This window comes from Cetorhinus maximus, chromosome 11 (assembly GCF_964194155.1).
Source record: "Cetorhinus maximus chromosome 11, sCetMax3.hap1.1, whole genome shotgun sequence".
Lineage (NCBI taxonomy): Eukaryota > Metazoa > Chordata > Chondrichthyes > Lamniformes > Cetorhinidae > Cetorhinus > Cetorhinus maximus.
The window spans coordinates 78,281,839-78,301,592 of NC_135889.1; the positions used below are offsets into that span (position 1 = coordinate 78,281,839).

Below are 19,754 nucleotides of genomic sequence, written 5' to 3' on the forward strand. Positions count from 1 at the left end.
CTGCTGCCCAGTCTCTGGGTCTGTGTCTCAGCTTGTATCTCTGCTCCAGTGATGTTCCGACATCTTGGCGAGACTTAATTTTTTTTCTTTCATCCTTCCTTCGAGGATCTCTTTTCTTGCCAGCCCTGTGTCTTCTTTTTAAGGTTTGCTGGGTCTTTTACTCGCTGCCCCCACATTTTGTTGTGTGGCCGGGATCTAGAAAGAGGTTTTGGGGATTGTCTGTTCTCCTGAAGTATGCTGTTTGAGTCTGTAAATGATTACTCTTTATTTACAGCAAGCATTTACACATTTGGACCTCTACACGAGGTTAGAGTTTCTCCTCTTTCCAGATCTTGCTTACTTCTAAGTCATGTGCTCTGATTTCATTATCACATCAGCATCATGTATGATTCTGATGTTAACCCTTTACTCTATACACACCACAGCGATCGTTAAATCTTTGTGTGTACTCAAGGTCAGTGGTGATTGCCATCAATTAATAACTAACCACAAAATCCAGACCATTTGGACTGCTCCGTAGGCATGGCCCAAGAAGTTAGAAACTAATTTGTTCTGATCTTAGTATCGAGTCTGACTGCAATGTCAAACAATTTATGGACAAACTGCAGTACAGTCTATTTGTTTTAAATATATTTGTACAGAATACATTTCAAAGTTCTGTACATGCTGTTCTTCCCAATTAGACAATAGTGTGTCCAACTGAAGTTAAAAATATCCTTTGTTATGCAAACAATATGGGTGATTTTTTTTCGCTGTAGCAATATGACAGCAGAAACCTGATTTTCCATTTGGTACAAATTTACAGTCCTACCATACTTTCTGTTTCCCCAACTCATCCAAGTGCCCGTTGCACTAGGACAGCTCAAGGAAAGAATAGGATAGTTTGCAAGAGGATGAGTGGATATAAAATCACTAGCTGTTTTCTACTACTCCCACCATAATATGTGACCTCCCTGATGTGGTGCAGTAACCATTTAACCTTATGCCTTATCTTGTACATGGAATTAAAAAATGTATAACATTTTCTCATTTAAAAAATATTCAGCTTACAACTTGATAAACCTATTGTGGAAAATAAAGACTGCAGCATGTCAAGAATGCTCTGTAGGTATTGACATATGATATTGAACTGGTTAGATTACTAATGGACAAGTCACTAATTTTCAAGAGCAATTCCAGTCTGAAAAATTACAGTAAGGTTTTCCTACTGGCCCTAGCTGGAAGCATCATTACTGATAGTTTACACTAAGGTACTAATGATAATGCTACAGATCGAGTATGCTTTATCCGAAATCTGTGGGGCCTCAGATTTCAGATAATTTTGGTTTTCAGATATTGCATATAACCTTACATTTCAATAGCCTAAGTAAGAGCTATAGTCTAAAGTAAATAAAATGGCTAGAAAACTAAGATGTATCACTGAATAATAAAAACAGGGTACCTGCATTAAATTTCTTTTTGACATGTTCACCACAAAAATCGCAAGGTAAACAGTGCAGGCAAACAACTCGACTTCCCACTAAATGTCGATGAAGCTCAAAATTAGTGTGGCTTTTGGATGTGTTCGGTTTTCAGACTTACGGATAAAACATACTTGACTTGTACCTTCACTGAATTCTATAATACATTATTGTTAGGTTTGGGGAAGCAGCTGGGACTGTTGACAAAGGGGTCAATCAGTAGTGATCACTTCTGTTTCTTTTCTTTGGTTAAGTGCTGGTTGAGATAGTCAGATGGAAGCACATGTGATTGCTGAAAGTCAGTTTCATGGATTAAAGTCATCTGCTCTGTCGACTGAAATTCAATACTTAGCAGAAGAAAATAGTGGTTGAGATTTGCATAAAATATCCTTAAAACAACTGTTCCCAACTAAAACATTATAGAATACTGTTTGTTTAACCCAATGAAGAAAATGTACAGCACAACATAGAAAGTTTACTTACATTTGTCTTGTAATCAAGAAGACAGAAATAAATATTAGCATCTGTACTACCACTACAGTCCTGGTAAAATTTTGCCTTGTGGGAGCCCGATTCTGGTCAGTATAATTACCGTGAGTTTGAGAGAACTTTCTCAATAGCCCTTAATTCTTAAATGCAGTTTCACCAAGAATGACACCTCTTTTTTGCTTAAATGGTGGCAATGGTCACATGTAACCTCTTCCTCATTTTACTTAAATATGACCCACCCTGAGGCCTCAATCCTTATGAAATCTAGAGGACACATTCATTATGCTAGCATAGATAACATTAGATAATTGCTTATACAGATTAACTAGTAAATCTGTTTTGCTCTCCATCTCAAAAAAACTAAGTTCCATATTCATAGAAATTGGATAATTATGCTGAAAGGGGAGAATATATAAATGAAGCGTACTAATTAGACAAATTTTGAACATACAATTACATAGGTTGGTTTAAAACAGATATTCCTGTCTCTTTTTTTTTGAAAAACCAAGCTGAAAGTCTAAAGCCCCATCGTGTAAGCTCCATCATGGTTAAAAAGAATGAATGGAAAATCAAGGGAAATCAACAAGTGATGCCAAGTATAAGCCGAAACTCCATAAATAATTGTTGCACATGCAAAGTAATCTAGTATCAATAAGGTTAGCAACTTCATTTTGTGTCTATTTGTGTCTATTCATTTACTGTCTGCCTCTTGGGCCTCTAGGATATAGTACAAAGAATAAAATATTGGCCCAGATTTTGAATTAGGAATAACCTCCAAACAGCCACATTGGCACTGTGCTATTACCAGTATGAAATCTCATTCCTTCTGATTTTAATTATTGTTGGAGATATTTTTTAAAAATTAAAAATTAATATCTTTTCAACTTCTCTGCTTTCTTTATCTCTCCTAATCCCATCTTTCTCTCTCTATTTTGCCTTCTGTACATGGTTTTACAGTTCATTAGTTATTCTGATTTATACTTTATCATGTCTCACTGAGGATTCTACAATCTGATTATTTGAAGAGACATGCTGTTGTTGCCTGCCTTACTCAGACACTACAGATCTCCTGTAGAGGGTGTCATGTTGAAAAGGATCAGTAAATATCATGAGAAAGAATTTATCATTAAAATGCATCCTGTCTCTGAAGAAGTAGAGCCAGGACCAGATGACAGGTAATTTTGGGGGGTGGTTCGCTATGGGGCCAGGATAGGAATTCAGGGTGGTGTTGATGCAAGGAGGGTGGGGGGGCATGATGCACAGGCCAGGTGGGGAGTGGGCACTGGTGAGGGGGAGTTGGTGGGGGCAGTGTGGAGAGTCAGGGGCAGACCTTGGGGTGGGAACTATGATCAGAAAACAGGGCCCATGAAGGAGGCACCCACCCCTTCCCTGGCCTAGGCCCTAGCAGGTTTGCCTTATGGTTTCCGACCTGTCGCTGACCTCTTCCCACTGTCTGAAAAATTGCGAAATTTTAGAGGCTCCCTGCCTGCAAACTCACCCACGGGGGGGACCATAAAATTCTGCCTCATACATTATCGCTTAAAAGCCTGTGAAAAGCCTTTGGGTAGCTGTACGTGTGACCACAAAACCTGGACCAATGTGGCCTGAAGAGCTATGTGTAGGGAGATGTTAGGTGTCACATAACCAATCTGAAGAATATTTTTAGGTTATGGAAAATAAATCTGCTGTATGTAGTATCTCTTAAAAATAGCACTCTTAAAAGTGAACATTGTAGTTAAGTATAAAATTAGTATATGTTTCTTTTCATAGCATACTATAGCTCAAAAGGAGAAATTTCAATTGTTTACTTTTGACTGGAAATGGAGTAAAATGCTACTGCTTTCTTTCATGTACTAATAAATTGTAGCTTGCTTCCATCAACTTAACATCTAGTAATTGTAATACATAACATCACACATTCTACTGACTTTCATGGGAGACTGCCCTTTACATCACACATATGTAATATGATTTCCCCTTTTCTTTCATTTCTTTTTACAATAAGTGCTCTCAGATTTTATGATATGATATCTGAGCATGTCGTGCAGTAGCAGTTTGCTCAAATACATGCAAACCTGACAAGTGTGCAAAGGTTTAGAGGCTAGAAAATTGCAGCTAGTCCTTCCTTGTAATGCTGTCATGCATATGGTTTGAACTTAAAATACTCAGACATGAAAAATAAATCACAATGACAAAGCAAGGCAACTTGTTCACAGTCATAAAGTGAAGATAAACATGTTTACAAGGAAAACTATGCAACGCAAACCATATGCATACAGAAATAAGAAAAGATACAGGTACTGTGGACTGTGGGATACAGTCAGTTTTAGTCAAATCACAACCAATTATTGAGGTATATAAAAAGTTGTAATTTGCTTTTATTATTTATAGCTGGGATTTTCCAGCCCCAATGCAGTGAGGCATTCAAATTACCATTGACTTTGGCGGGAACAGAAGATCCCGTTGGCGGGAGGGGCTGGAAAATCTCGCCCTACGTCTTATGGTTTTCTCCCACAATTCACCTTACCCCCTTTCTTTATAATTCATTACCTAACTACTGGCTCATGCAGAAATCTCACAAATTAAACTTAGAAAGCAGCAAAATAGTTCAGTAAGCTGCAAAAATAACAAAATTGTTTTTTTCACACTTGTAAACAACACTGACATATACCTCCTGTTCTTACCAGACGGGGTTGGGTTATTCCGTATTAAGTTGTGAAGCAGGTAAGGAAGAGATAAACTTTTATAAGTACAACAAATAATTAAACATTGATTTTGTTTTTACACTAGTACATCTTAACATTGGGATTTCAAACATGATGACTAAAATGTTACATATTTAGAAAGATTAAGAACACCTCTATTTAGCCTAAGAGGAGATATTCTTTGGTACTTTTGTAACTGACACTAGAGAATTTAAGAATGGACAAGTTCTTGCATTATATGTTTGAATGGCTGTTAAAAAACGCTGGGTTTAAAAACTCCACCAGAACTGAAAACACCACACAAATGTGATATTTGTAACACACGTTAATAGGTTTGTTTGCATTTTGTTTACCATTTAAAGTAGATCACAGCACAATTTCACTTAAAGATGTTACCAAAGGTTACAAATCCTATACAGTGGAATCTCAACCCCAATGTTTTATCACAGTCTGTTCAAGGAAGAGGATTTGCTGCTTACTTTGGGCCTAAAAATGCTACAGTTTAACTAAAAACTTTCGCCGATTGATTGACCATTCAGTGCGTATTTTTAAAAGTTACAGTTGTGCACTACAAAAAAATTCCTGCCAACCTAAATGCTTGTCCAGGGACAGAAATGGTAGTAACTGCAGAATATCTGTGCTTTCCAGGGAAGTGGGTTTTGGTAGATAGGAAAGGGAGATGCATAGGCACAGCTCTCATATGGCTCTGTTCCAAAACTGCTGATCTGATACTGGGTTGTCTCATCAATTTATTAAAAAATGTGAGCTGATCACAAAAATTACAAGCATTTGTGTGTTTCCATACATTATTAGTGATGGAAGTGAAAATTATCTTGACATATTTGAAAAATTATCCTTAAACTATCAGCCATTTAATCACCAAAGAAGTAGAGATTTAATATGCTGAAGGACTGTTAAGTGTCATATTACTAGTAATTTTGAGGCAGGATGTTTCTATTGTAGTGAATATAGCATTGGCAATAAAGTACGAGCATAATGCTTCCAGTGTTGTCATTCTACTCAAATTCACATCTTCAAATATCATTTGTATTGATATTGTTCAGCACATATGTCAGATTGGTCAGGAAACTATCTTTAACATTTGATGGTACCGACCGGGTTTCTAACTGGATCATTCAGGCTACTTTCCAAAGCTCCAGTTCCATGAGTCTTTAGTCATGCAGGTTATAAATAAGAAAATCAGGTAGACTATAGGATTATTTTTGAAACTTCAGAATTCTAATAGTGTATTCCTAATCATTATTATCATTTTTATATTTCTTTCAATCTTAAATCACAAGTTTTGTTTAATGTTTTCACTCAATTTAATCTTAGTTGCAGAATTCTAATTTATCAACTGTGCCAAGCATTAGCAGCAATAGCTGTGTTCCAAATATCTACTTGTGTTTATTAATAGCACATTGACAGTTAGTCAACTGCTTCCAGTGTCCCAGATAATTTTCTGTTTTACTACTTACAGGTTTTGTCAATCACAGTTCTGCCTACTAAAAAGAATCTCACTAATAAACAGATCTGTTGTACATACCATGTTCATATCTATGCCATTTGTATACGTCCAGGCATGTTGGAAGTATTCCTCTAGCCTCTGACGGAGAGGATTGGGAATCTGATGAAAGCGTATAAATTCCTTGACTCGAAGCATTTGCATGTGATACCTTGCTGTTCCAGAATAAAGCCTTTGGATAATTGCTGAGACATTACCAAAGATACTGGCGTACATTAATGCTGGTCAAGGAGAAAACATGGATTCAATTAGACAGATTAGGCATCGTTTACATTTAGTAATTTTAAAAATATATTATACATAGGAACATAGGACTTAGGAGTAAGCCATTTGGCAATGTATCAGTTCAATTCATAAGTTTAGAAGTAATTATGAATTATCTTGAATCATAGCTGTCAAAGCTAGCTATATCGCTTAGGTGTATCAAATATACCAGATATTTTGCCTGACTAAAGATTTTAAAACGTTACAAATAAAATTAAATCAAGCTATGTAGGTATTCCCCCAGTTTACAGAATCAAACTAGCGCTCATCCAATGTTGCTCAATGTCAGGCCATCACAATGGATGCACCATAGTTGAGTAAACGTGATCAGTGCTAAGATGTTGTGCAGCATTTATACCACTACAAGCATAAATGCAATTCAAATATCTTGATAATAAAGATATAATGTAAAATGAGTGACTGCCTTTAACACCCAGCTGTTAGTATTTAAGGTAGGTAGGCAATGTATCAATTCAATGTATTAATCTTGAACATTTCTCTAAAGCCCAAATTCTAGAACAATGACAGCTATAATGGTATCACTAATCTTAGGACATCTCTAACCTAAGTATGGAATTTCATTCAGCAGATCACTTTCCATTAACACTTAAATCAATCATAATCCTTAGCCATGCTTGAAGGTTCTCACTTATTTCTGTTTCCAGTGCTCAGCAGATTAGGTAGAATCATCCAATTGATCAGTTTGACCTAAAGACAGTTACATTCAGAGTTTAACCTCTGAGTGCCACCATGCTCCAGTACAAGATAATTGATGTTATATTCTCATCATCACAGCAAACATTTTGACTGATTTGACTTATGCCCTTAGCATACCTAGCCTGTTGTGCTGAGAAGGTTTTTTTTAATGTCAACTTAGTAACATCACCCAGGCCTGACTAGGGTTCTAACCACCTCTTAAATTCAGCAGGCCCCAGGATATGCAGAGTCACCTATATAGGGTACAATGCACCATGAACATTTTTGCATACAAGTAAATTATGCAGTAGTTGTGCAGCCAATTCAAGATGGTTATGTGCATATTGCATAATTTAGAAACCAATAAGTTCACACCAGCATGAGTGAAATGGCAGCTTCAATAATCCATGGGAATTTCAAACATAACACTGATCTCAGAAGTCACACTGGAGCTGATACATTATAACACCATTACCTTGGGTACACCACAGTGGAATAAATGAGATCTGTACTAAGAAGTATTTATATTAAAACAAGCATATATTTAGGACAAATATATTGATACAATATTCTAAAAACATTAGATATAATTAAGAAATAAATAGGGGACTGGACTGAGGTACAGAAATGATCCTTCTTGGTAAATCAGCCTTTTAAAATGTATCATTATCATGTCAGCTTATTCAGAACTGTGCGAAATGACAGTGCCATGAGTATTATAAATTATTGATCAATAACTGATGACATCTCATAAATAGCTCTAGACAATTATGACAATAAGGGGAAGGGGGCAGATTATTTCACAAAGTTCTTTACTTGACATTATATAGACCATGTCAAATACTAGAACATCACAGAACTGCAGTAACAGTTTCAGGGATTTATTAACCTTGAGTTCATCTCCAATGACCTTCCCCTTATAAAAAAGCAATTGCAGTATTTGAATATAATCCTGAATAGAGAATTTATTTGTTGAGTATATTTACAGATATCGATCCCAGGTAAAAGATTTGCAGTTTAAGGTGTTTGTTTTTTACAAAAGAACATGGCAAGGTTAAGGAGCTGAAGCATCTTTTGGTATTCACATTAAAGAAACTAATATTCTTTCTGATTATTTAGTATTAAAAATAGTTCAAACAGTAAGGATCACTTACAGCCAATCAGCATGACGCAGATGGAAAAGATCTTCTCCGAGTTGGTGTTGGGAGACACATTCCCAAAACCAACACTTGTCAGACTGCTGAAAGTGAAGTAGAGTGCTGTCACATATTTATCCTTGATGGATGGTCCAGAGCTAGCATCGCTGATATTATATCGTTTTTCTATTTGTTGTCCTAAAGAATCCAACCAGCCAATTTTGTGTACCAGATATGGCCGCTCCACGTTCCCAATGGCATACCAAATGCAAGCGAGCCAGTGAGCAATCAAGGCAAATATGCACATGAGCAGCATCAGAACCGCAGCCCCATATTCGGAGTATCGATCTAATTTACGGGCAACCCTCACCAGACGCAGCAGACGGGCTGTCTTCAGAAGACCAATCAGTGTTGTTGTCTGTCAAAACAGTAGAGTCATCAGAAAAGAGACCACAGCTTTTTCACATCATCTAAATTAGATGTTTGCGATCATTGATTTTCTAAAAGATACCTGCCTGACACCCAGCATAAGAATATGCAGCACAATTGCTTTCAATACAGTATACCCCAAATTGAATGCTTAGAAAACCTCAGTAATGTTTCCTGCAGAATAGCTCAATGACAATTCTGAATAGTTATGCAGCAAATGAATGAATGAGGTAAGGAATTAACTTGATTCTTAGCACAGGTTCAAACCTTGACAATCATTAATAAATATTACATGCTTCCCATCGGCCATATTAGTTGCAAGCATGGGATCACTTTCCATGTATATCACATTTATCCTGACACCCTTCAACAACAATTGCCTGCCCAATATCTAACAGAAATTTTGCTCAAGTCAATTAATTTTAGCTCCCAGGATCATTTATATGGCTCTGGTCCAGATTTCATTCACCTCTTCGACATGCTCTCAGGTTAAATCTGATGGTAGAAAGCCTGGGATCCATATTTAAACCATTCCTGTGTTTAACATTTTACCCCACATTGGTCCTAGTACCAAGATTACATTTTTCTACCTATAGAACATTGCCTGTCTAAGCTGTTCTCTTCCCCAAATGTTGTTGAAGCCGATATATGAACCTTCATCACCTGGAAGAAAAGATTTTCTTATGGCCTGTTCACTGTCTTAGTGTCTCCATCCTTCGCAAACTTCAGCCAATTCAGAATTCTGTAGTCAGTGTCCTCTCCCACCATTATCACTCTTGCTGAGTTTCACTGGCTCCCTGTATTCCAGTTAATGAACTTTCAATCTGTATACTCATCTTAAAGTCCCTCTGTGCCTCACTGAGTGCTATCTGAGAAATCTTCTACCATCAAACTTCCATGTCTATACCCTCCACTCACCTGACCCTTCTCTTTCTGCTACACCATTGGAGGCTGATCATTCAACCACTGTCCCTTGGGGTTCTCTCTCAAACTAATTCACTTTGTTACCTTCCTTGACTTCAGAAGCCTCGTAAAACTTCTTCTTTGCCATTATTTCATCCCTTAAATTTCCTCTGCTTTCTCAGCCACTGTTCACTTTCTTCCATCTTGTAAAGTGCTTTGAGACACCTTTGGCTCAGTTGGATAACCCATCAAAATGGGCAGAGGGATCGCGGGGATTAACCTGCACCCATTGATTGCAATACAGGCAGCACACCAACTTCATCCTGCTCATTTCAATATTTCTGCATCTGGCCAGTGTCAATTGCGCTGTCTTTTGGCTCTTTGCATCAGGAGCTGGCCAACATCATGGGGCAGAAATTTTCGCTCGGCAGGCGGGCACGTGCCTGACCCGCTTGAGCGTGAAATGACGCGCGTTGACCGAGTGAGCCGACGTTAATGCGCAGTCGCACGATACTTCGGTCGGTGGGTGCACACCAGAGCCGGCAGTGTGCCCACTGACAATTAAGTGGCCTGTTAAGGCCATTAAGTAATCAATTAACGTAAATTTTTTGCTGCCCATCAGATCTAACAGTTGGCGGGCAGGCAAAATTTCTGGAAATCAAATAAAATAAAAACTTGAATTTTTCATCAATAACATGTCCCTTCTGAGGGGACATGTTTTATTAAACTTTTATTATTTTTTACTTTTTTTGTTAGATCTCTTCATCTCCCTGAGGCAGCTCTGTGCCTCAGAGAGATTAGGCAGTGCTCACTCACGCACATGCTCGCCCTTCTCCCCTCCCCCCACCACAGACGGCGCTCAGCGCTGCCGCTCGTGTTTCACACTGGGTGGGCCTTAATTGGCCCGCCAGTGTGAAATCGCAGTGCGGTCCTGATCCCCTGCCTGCCCCTGCCCGCCAAAGGCAAAATTCTGTCCCTTAAGTGCACGGGGTGGGGAGGGGTCCGGGGGGAGTGGTTACATTTTGGCTGAAGCAGGTGCTGGGAATTGTGGTTGAAGAAATTCTAACCTGGGAGAAAGTGAAAAATGGCACAACAGGGGAGTGAATGGACTCCAATCTTTTTGGAACCTTGTACGAGAGCCCATCCTTTCCAGCATGGAAGTGGTCGTCAAATCCGTTTGCACATTTGTGGACCCAAACATGATACATCATTCGATGCTCATGTCATAGCCTTCGTTACAACGCAAACAGCAGCCATCCAATGTCTGAGCTCTGAAGTGGAAGCTGAGACTGCTGTCATGCAAGGCCAGTTAACTGCCACGCAGGCTCAGATTGCTGCCATCATGGCTGTGGGTGACAGTGTGCAAGAGGTCTCACAGCAATCCAGCAAACTGTCCACCATCAGATCACTAGGATTGCTGACATGGGACCCTGAGGGATTGGCAGTCACTCCACGAAACATGACTCTGCAGCTGGGAAGGCAGCATTCATTGTCCCACTATCTCATTCCACTAGTGCTCTTGCTGTTGCCTGTCTGCCAACCAGCCCAGATTGCTGCCTCCTATGCTGAGACAATTTGTAGATGAACATTCTAGGCTCAGAGCTGCTCGAGGACTACTGCCACCCCCTCCACCCAAAGTCATCAGCTTTCCACCAGCTATGCCTCAGCCACTGATGTAGCACCTCACACGAGCACTAGAACAGCTAAAGGCACATGGAAGACAGGCACTAAAGAAATGCATACGGGTGATTAGTTGACTCTTGTCTGCATTATGGTACGACTGAATTTATAAATTTGGTTTGGAATGTGTATTTTGTGGTGGCTTTCTTTCTGCTTTGCAGCCACATGGAAACTGCCATGGTCAGTGACAGAGGGAGGGGAGGGTTTAGAATTGTTAGAGAATGGGAAATTGGGACTTCACTCAGATGAGTTCTTTAAGGACAGCCCATGCAGAATGGAACTTTCTAAGTTGCCTCCTCCTTTGCCTTTTCCTCCTCTTCATGCTGCTGCTCAGGGTATCACGGGCAGCAAGGTCTGTCCTCTCATGACGATGAGCTTGTGCAGTATGCAGCAAACCACCACATATCTTGACATTGGTACTGCTGAGGGCTGCAGGTCTCCTCCAGAGTGGTCCAAGCAGTGGAAATGTTGTTTCAGCACGTCAGTGGTATTTTCTATTACATTTTGTAATGCAGCATGGTTTTTATTGTATGCATGCTGTGTATGGGTGCGGCACTGCACACTGGATTCATTAGCCATTTCATCAGTGGATAGACCTCATTGCTAAGTAGCCGCCCTTCAGTTTGCCTTAGAGACTCAAATGTTGTACTGGATTGCCACAGAATGAAGGCATCGTGACTACACACAGGGTATTGACCCTCATGATTCACCACCTATGGTCACACACCGGCGGGATGTTGAGGGAGTTGAATACCTTTTGGTTGCAGTAGGGGGAAGAGTTGGCATGCAGCACCTGTAAGGCAAGGCTGCTCCCCGGGTCTCTCACTCTTAGCTAGAAACCCTGCGGTGGGGTCTGAGGAATTGCACTGAGGCAAGTTCTCCCAAGGATGGGAGGAATAGGACAACCCCTCAAATCAGTCAGGTGTGGATGGAACAGGCCAAGTAAGTTAGCTGTAGAAGTGCAGTCCCTCCAAATTGTAGGCAGTGCACCAAGAGGATTCAACACCTCAGGAGCACAGACAACCTGAATGGCATAACACTTTCAGGAGACAAGCCCCACACTCTGACTTGTCCAGCATTCTCGTACACAGCACTCTCCAGGTCAACACACTTGCAGCTCCACGCATCCCTCTCCCTGGCACCTCACATTCCCATCTGAGCAGCCAACATTCATACACAACCTCATCCTACTGCTCTCTCGCACCATCCTCACAGTCACCCTCCACAAATGTTGTCCTTCCCTCCTCTCCTCACAAGTCATTATTAACACTTACATCTCTCTGGTTTCTCTCCTTGCAGGAGCTTACTATTTGGTAAGAGGCAGGGGCATGGGGGCGGGAGGCGGTGGGGTATGAGGTGATGGAGGGTGAGGGAAGGTGGTCCTTAAGTGATAGTCACCTTGTCAGCCAATGGCAATGTCTGTCCACCTGCTCCACTGGAAAGGAAGCCTTGTTTCAGGGGGCTGCAGATATCAGCAGCGACCTGCTATGAGAGCCTGAGCCTCCTGAGTCACTGGTGCTCACACGTATTGAGAGAGCTGATCGTCTGCATGTAAGGTCTGTGCTAGGGGTCGTGCCTCCTTCCAGCTAGATCTCTGTGCCCATTCCCTCTGCCCTTTGGAGGGGCATGTGGCTAAGGAGAAGGCATCAGGTTACTGGCGTTGCTTCAGCTGCTGCTGGTACTGTAGGTGGTGGTGTGGGTTCTGCTCTTGCTCCTCAGAAGAGGTAGAAGATGGAGCTGCAAGACCTGGTCCCAGGCTGTGTTGGTGGCTGGCAGCAGGTAAGTGTAGCTGAAGGTGAGTGACGTGCTATACAGCTTTATGGGGAGGAGGTGGCATAGTAGTATTGTCATTGACTAGTATTCCAGAGACCCAGGGTAAAGCTCTGGGGACCCGGATCCCACCATGGCAGGTGGTGAAATTTGAATTCAATAAAAATCTGGAACTAAAAGTCTGATGATGACCGATTGTTGCAGTGTCGATTGTTGTAAAAGCCCATCTGGTTCACTAATGTCCTCTAGGGAAGGAAATCTGTTGTCCTTACCTGGTCTGGCCTACATGTGACTCCAGACCCACAGCAATGTGATTAACTCTTCAATGCCCTCTGAACAAGGGCAATTAGGGGATGGGCAATAAATGCTGGCCTAGCCAGCGACGCCCACATCCCATGAACAAATAAAAAAAAGTGCCTTCTGAGATGCTGCCAATCACCTGTCAAACAGTGATAGCTAATTCTGAAAGAGGCTGTCTTTCATAGCCACAATTGTAGGCAGAATTTTACAGGCCCCCGATAGCAGGTTTGTAGGTGGGGGTGCCAGTAAAATTCCCCAGTTGGACTTCCCACTGCTTACTTGCTCGTTCCTTGACCTATTTGAAATTTAATGAAGGGTGGCAAAGGCCCCCTTTCGTGATCAGGTATCCTCCCCCAAGGTCTCCCCACTGACCCCCCTAACACCTCCCCATGCTCCCTCATTCCTGGCCTTTCAATCACGAACTCCACCCCGTCTTCCTGTCCCCTCCCGAACCTCCCCATCTCTCCCCGACGCAAGCACCCACACTGATTTCCAGCCTGGCTCCTGGCACTTAAACTCAAGGGACTGCCTGTAGCCCCAGCAGTGACCACTGCTCCTGGTGGTGCTGTTGGGACTACTGAGCTGCAGGTCAGTCAGATTAGCTGACAGCTCTCTGGGGCGGGACTTCTTCCCCAGTGAGGGGCAGAGCTCCTGCCTTCAGCCAATTAATGCTCAACAGAGCATTAAATGGCAGCTGGGCTGCTGACACCAGCAGGAATGCATTCCCTGCCAATGTTTTTGGTGGTGGGGTGCTATCCAAAAAATACTGATCGATTCAGCTTCACTGGAGAAGCATCCCACTGTGCACGCCTGTTGGTGATCCTGGCAAGCTGCAGACACAATGTGGAAGTCCTTTGTTTTTGTGAAAGAAGGAATTCATGGTTAAAAAGCTTTTAGTTGTCATTTTAATGTCAGGAAAATATAATAATTTTCATCATGTTATTGGAATTTATTGTAAGGTAAGAGTAGTGTGAGTGACTTAATTGAATTAAAGAGAGCTGGTCTGAAGGCTTTGATGTATCAAGAGAAGCTAGGTTGGAAATGTTAACTAGGTAAACATGGCTGAAGTTTTAGAATGTGAGGTCTAACGGGAAAATTTGCATCTTTAGGTAAACCAGAGTAATTTGAATTTCAAAGGAAGTGGTGAAATGTTACACTTAGTCAGAAGAAGCCAAACAGTGTGTTTATTTTCCAAAAGCTCACTGATAAAATTGGTACTATGAAAAATTTTTATCTTTAGAAAAGTAGAGTTGAAAAGAATATTGGGACAATGGGATTTACATTAAAAAGGGAGAAACCTTTATAAAAGAGATAAGGTATGCGTAAGAATAAGGCATTCTAAGATCTAACAAGGGTGGAGGCCTCCAGTCTCTAAGCCTCAAGTTGTTGTCTACACGAACTGAAGTGAAGAAAACTCACTTTGAATTCGACTGTTCAGGGCATCGTGTTACTTTGCCTGGGTCTTTTAAAATCTGTGTGTTTTTACTGTTGCCTTAACAGAGGTGTAACTGGGAGTTAGATTAACTGGGGGAGCTAGGAGTTATCATAGTAGTAATTTGTAAACCTATGTATGTGCTTAAATCATTTTTTTTTATTAATAAAGGTTTAATTTAGTTTTGTAAGAAACCTATAAGACTTGGTAGTCTTATTACTACTGAATTCAAGGCATGCATCTCAAAATAAATACAGTTGTAAAATAGTTGTGGCAGTTGTTTCAAGTTTCCCTCTGAGATTTGAACAACTCAGCATTTACCATCCGCTGTGCCATAAGATTTAACCACCTCAGTAGCTTTCCAACCAGATCTGCCAGGGTTCCTGGCAGGAATTGGAATCCACCCCTGGGAAAGCAAAAAGAGGGAGGAATGACTTTGGGATCCCAACCCAATGCCATCATACAGGACTTTCCCACTTCACACACACAGGAACTGACAAACACTTGGTTGGGTGAATATTGCCCTATAGGTTGTAACAATTATGAGGTTTATAAAACTGTTATATTTTAGGTCTATGTATTTAATTTAAGGTAAAATGTGACCTGTTCTGAATTCATCCTGACAGGAAGCCTGGGTGGTTTGATTGTTTGAGATTAAAGAGAGCCTACATTGTTTTACTGGGAGGTACAAGGTAATCACACTTGGAGACAATGGCAGTGGCTTATGTGCTAACAAGGATGTTGCCAGGGCTTGAAAATTGCAGCTATGAGGAAAGATTGGATAGGCTGGGGTTGTTTTCCTTGGAGTTGAGGAGGCTGAGGGTTGACCTGATTGAGATGTACAAGATTATGAGGGGCTTAGATAGAGTAGACAGGGATGCTCTGTTTCTCTAGTAGAGAGGTCAATTACCAGGGGGCACAGATTTAAGGTGGTTGGTAGAAGGATTAGAGGGGACGTGAGAAAAATTTTCTTCACCCAGAGGGTGGTGAGTGTTTGGAATTCACTGCCTGGTTTGGTGGTGGAGGCAGGAACCCTCAACTCATTTAAAAGGCACCTGGATCTGCACCTAAAGTGCTGTAACCTGCAAGGCTATGGACCAGGTACTGGTAGGTGGGATTAAAAAGGGCAGCGAGTTTTTAATATTTTTTTTTCTTTTTCGGCTGGTGCAGACACGATGGGCTGAAGGATCTCCTTCTGTGCCGTAACTTTTCTATGGTTCTATGGTTAACAGTGGATAGACTATAAGCCCCCAGAGTTCCAGAAAAGTGCTGACAATGTCAGGTTGTATACAGTTATGCTTTAAAATGTTTTTTTAGGTCCAAGATGAAAGAGAATTGGGTTCTCAAGGATAACTAATCATCATTTCTACTTGAATACAAGGTCCATGTGATTCATATTGTCATGGAAATAGGCTTTGAGAGAAGGGCTTCTAAGATATCCCTGAAACCTCACAGGCACAGTTAGTCTGCTAGGATCCAGGAGAGGAAGAGCAGCGATAGGCAGTAAGAGCTTGTGGCATGCAGGAATGTGGATGGGAGTTCACACTCAGATTGGAAAGACCAAATTCACAGGGAGTTAAAACAAGGCTGGAAGATTTGCCTAACTTTAGCTGGAGGGAGAAGACTCCATGAAAACTCACACTGTGAAAAACAATTCTTGGAGTTAAAAGATTTTAGGTAGGGAAAGGAGAAGATTGGAATAAGCCCCTGGGAGCTAAGAATCATTTTGGACCGATTCTTGAGAGAATAGAATGTCTACTGAAAGAACAGTGTAATGTATACCTAATAGCGCTTTTTCAGTTGTGTTAAAAATTATGTTCTATAGTTTAAAGAATAAGTTGCCTACAAAAACAGTAGTTAGTCAATTGTGCTATTAGTTTGTTTGTTACAGTAAACATTGTAAAATGGGTAATCTTGTTGTCATCCATTCAGCTATTAACTGGAAGTTCAAATTTCTTTTCAAAAGTTACCAGTCTCTATGGGGATTGTAACAGGGTGTATTAGACTCATTTTTGCTGGGATTGCAAAATTAAGCCATATTGTGTATTACAAGGTATGTTGACATAGGGCTGAATTTTGACCCCCATCGGGGGGGTTGTGCGGGGATGGGTGGGAGCGAGTGCAAATACGATCGGCGCCCCCAATTGGGTGTGTGCCACCATTTTATGTGGGCAGGCCAATTAAGGACCACCCAGATGACACTCGCCTGGAAAAGCTGAGCACTCCCTGTGCAAGCGGTGGGGTATTCCCTGAATCGGGAGTGTGCTCTTTCTAAATGAAGTATTTAAAAACTTTTAAAACATGTCCCCTCATGTGACGGTGTCACATGAGCTGGGACATATCAATGATTTAAAAAAAAATATTGAATTTTTCAACACTTCATGAAACCTCATCCCGCCCGTGGATGTGGTTCCATGAAAAATGCAAAGGCAGCCCGGGTTCTTCGCCTGGCCGCCAACCTTAAGGTTACTTGGGCAGCTCGTTTACTTGTTTAAATTAGTTTTTAAACAGGTCTTTGACAGTTCGGTGGGCGCGCAGCTGATTCTGCTGCACGCCCGCCGAACTGAAAATCTAAATGACGCTCGGTGACATCGGGACACCCACCTGATGTCACCGCGCGTCATTTTACACGTCAGTGAGCGGGCCCCGTCCCTGCTCACCAACTGGAGATTTCAGCCCATAAAAGAATGCTTCCTCTGACTTTCAGTGAAATTTTGTAAAATTTACTGGATCAGTTATAAGTTTACAATTCAAATGTGTAACAAACGGACGGGAGAATGCAGTTATTTATCTTTAAATCATCTATATAATGTTGTAATATTTGCAAAATCTTTACTTGTACTCTGTTTTTACTTTCCAGATTAAGATGGCAAGTATACATCCTCCTTTCAGACCTCTGTTATGCGACTACGGAGCTTACTGCTAGGATGTGCATGAGAAATTGCAGCTTCTGATTTTCCCTCCCATGCAGTGGATAAGTGTTTCCCCATTTCGATGCTTTCCCAAAATGGCCCCATTATGATTGACAACTCACCCTGTGGAGAGCTGTAAATTCAAACCTCTGCTCTCTGACTAGTTCTGAAAGGCTCCTCATTCACTGCAATGTCAAAGCTCTAGGTATTAATGTTGAAAATGTGCCTGATCTATGAGTACTCCTCAAGTTGCACATTAATTCTACTTGTGGCACCTTTTTAAAGGGCTAACCTCTAATATTCACAGAAAGAACATTCCATTTATAGAAAGTCGATATTTTTTACTTGAATTATAACTAAAATGTCAAATTCATTGGTGAGTTAACTACAGTTTATTGCTAGCAAAATGATATCTGCTGGAGGTTGAGACATATATTGACCAAAATAAATATCCATTTGTTCTTCTCAGCAAGTAATATTAATTTTATATTACTGCCCTTTCAAAGCACAGCTGGCAGATATGACTGTCAAAGCATTGAGCGCTGACACAAACTATTGTGGACTGCTGCAGAATTCTCTTGCGCAGTTGGGAATTAAAGGATTTTAGTCACATGACCAGTCCCTAGTTGAGTTGACACAGTCTGAAGGAGATTTAGCTTTTTACAGTGAGTTTCTATGACAATACACCTCAAAAACTCAATGGCAGTTCAAAAACTCTCCAAAAATGCTCTAAGGATTGTGGTGACTGCGCATGAGGAGTCTGGTCAACTGTTGAAAAGAAATTCTAAAACCATTCAGCAGAGGTTTCACATTGGGGCTTCATAGTTCAATTTAGCTGCCATTTCTATAATGGGTGCAGCTCAAACACATTTTAGTTCAGAAATCTCAGTTTATCACACCAAAGACTGGGTATACCAATGACTTAGTGGGACGATGTTGGTGTAGTGATAAGGTCATTGGACTAGTAATCCAGAGGCCCAGGCTAATGCTCTAGGGACAGTTGTTGGCACCCTGGCAGGTGGTGTAATTTAAAGTAATGACCTAGACTTTGTTATACAGGGCACAATTTCAAAATTTGTGCATGATATGAAGCTTGGAAGCATTGTGAACTGTGAGGAGGATAACACAGAACTTCAAAAGGACATAGACAAATTTCTGGATATGGGAGGTAGGCGGCAGATGACGTTCAATGTGGAGAAAGTGAGTCATTTTGGTACAAAGAACATGGAGAGACAACATAAAATAAAGGGTACAATTTTAAAATGGGCTACAGAAGCAGAGCAACCTGGGTATATATATATGCATAAGTCAGTGAAGGTGGCAGGACAGTTTGATAGAGCGGTTAATAAAGCATACAGCATCCTAGGCTTTATTAATCGGGATATAGAGTACTTCAGCAAGGAGGTTTTGTTGAACTTGTATAGGGCCCTGGTTTGGCCTCAGCTGGAGTTTTGCGTCCAGTTCTGGATGCTGCCCATTAGGAAGGGTTTGAAGGCATTGGAAGGAGTGCAGAAAAGATTTGCGAGAATGGTTCCAGGAATGAGGAACCTCAGGTATGAAGATAGTTTGGAGAAGTCAGGACTGTTTTCCTTGGAGAAGAGAAGGCTGTGAGGAGATTTAATAGAGGTATTCAAACTCATGAGGAGTATGGACAGAATAGACTGGGAGAAACTGTTCTCAATCATGAACAGATTGAGAATGAGAGGACACAGATGTAAAGTAATTTGCAGAAGAAGCAAAAGCGATATGAGAGAAAACCTCTTCACGCAGCGAGTGGTTGAGGACTAAAATGCATTGCCTGGGTCTGCGGTGGAGTCAGTTTCAATTGAGGCTTTCAAAAGGGAATTGGACTATTATTCGAAGAGGAAGAAAGCAGGGGGAGATTGGCACTAAGTGAATTGCTCATTTGGAGAGCCGGTGCAGACATGATGGGCCGAATGGCCTCCTTCTGCACTGTAACAATTCTGTGATTCTTCAAACTTTCCCTGAGCAGGTAAACAATGGAAAATGTCTCTAATTGAAGCTCCTGCCTCATATAATTTTAGCACACGGG

General features: G+C 41.0%; 1 protein-coding gene across 1 annotated transcript in view; it reads right to left on the reverse strand.

Annotated features, from left to right (window-relative positions):
• LOC144686705 (voltage-gated inwardly rectifying potassium channel KCNH7-like) overlaps positions 1–19,754 on the reverse strand; it is a 219,550-nt gene that overhangs the window by 73,112 nt on the left and 126,684 nt on the right. Inside the window, exons 4-5 of the mRNA XM_078552292.1 lie at positions 8,294–8,693; positions 6,201–6,400 (exon numbers count right to left, since the gene is read on the reverse strand). Of these exons, the coding sequence (XP_078408418.1) occupies positions 6,201–6,400; positions 8,294–8,693 (600 nt within the window). The remainder of the gene's footprint in view (positions 1–6,200; positions 6,401–8,293; positions 8,694–19,754) is intronic.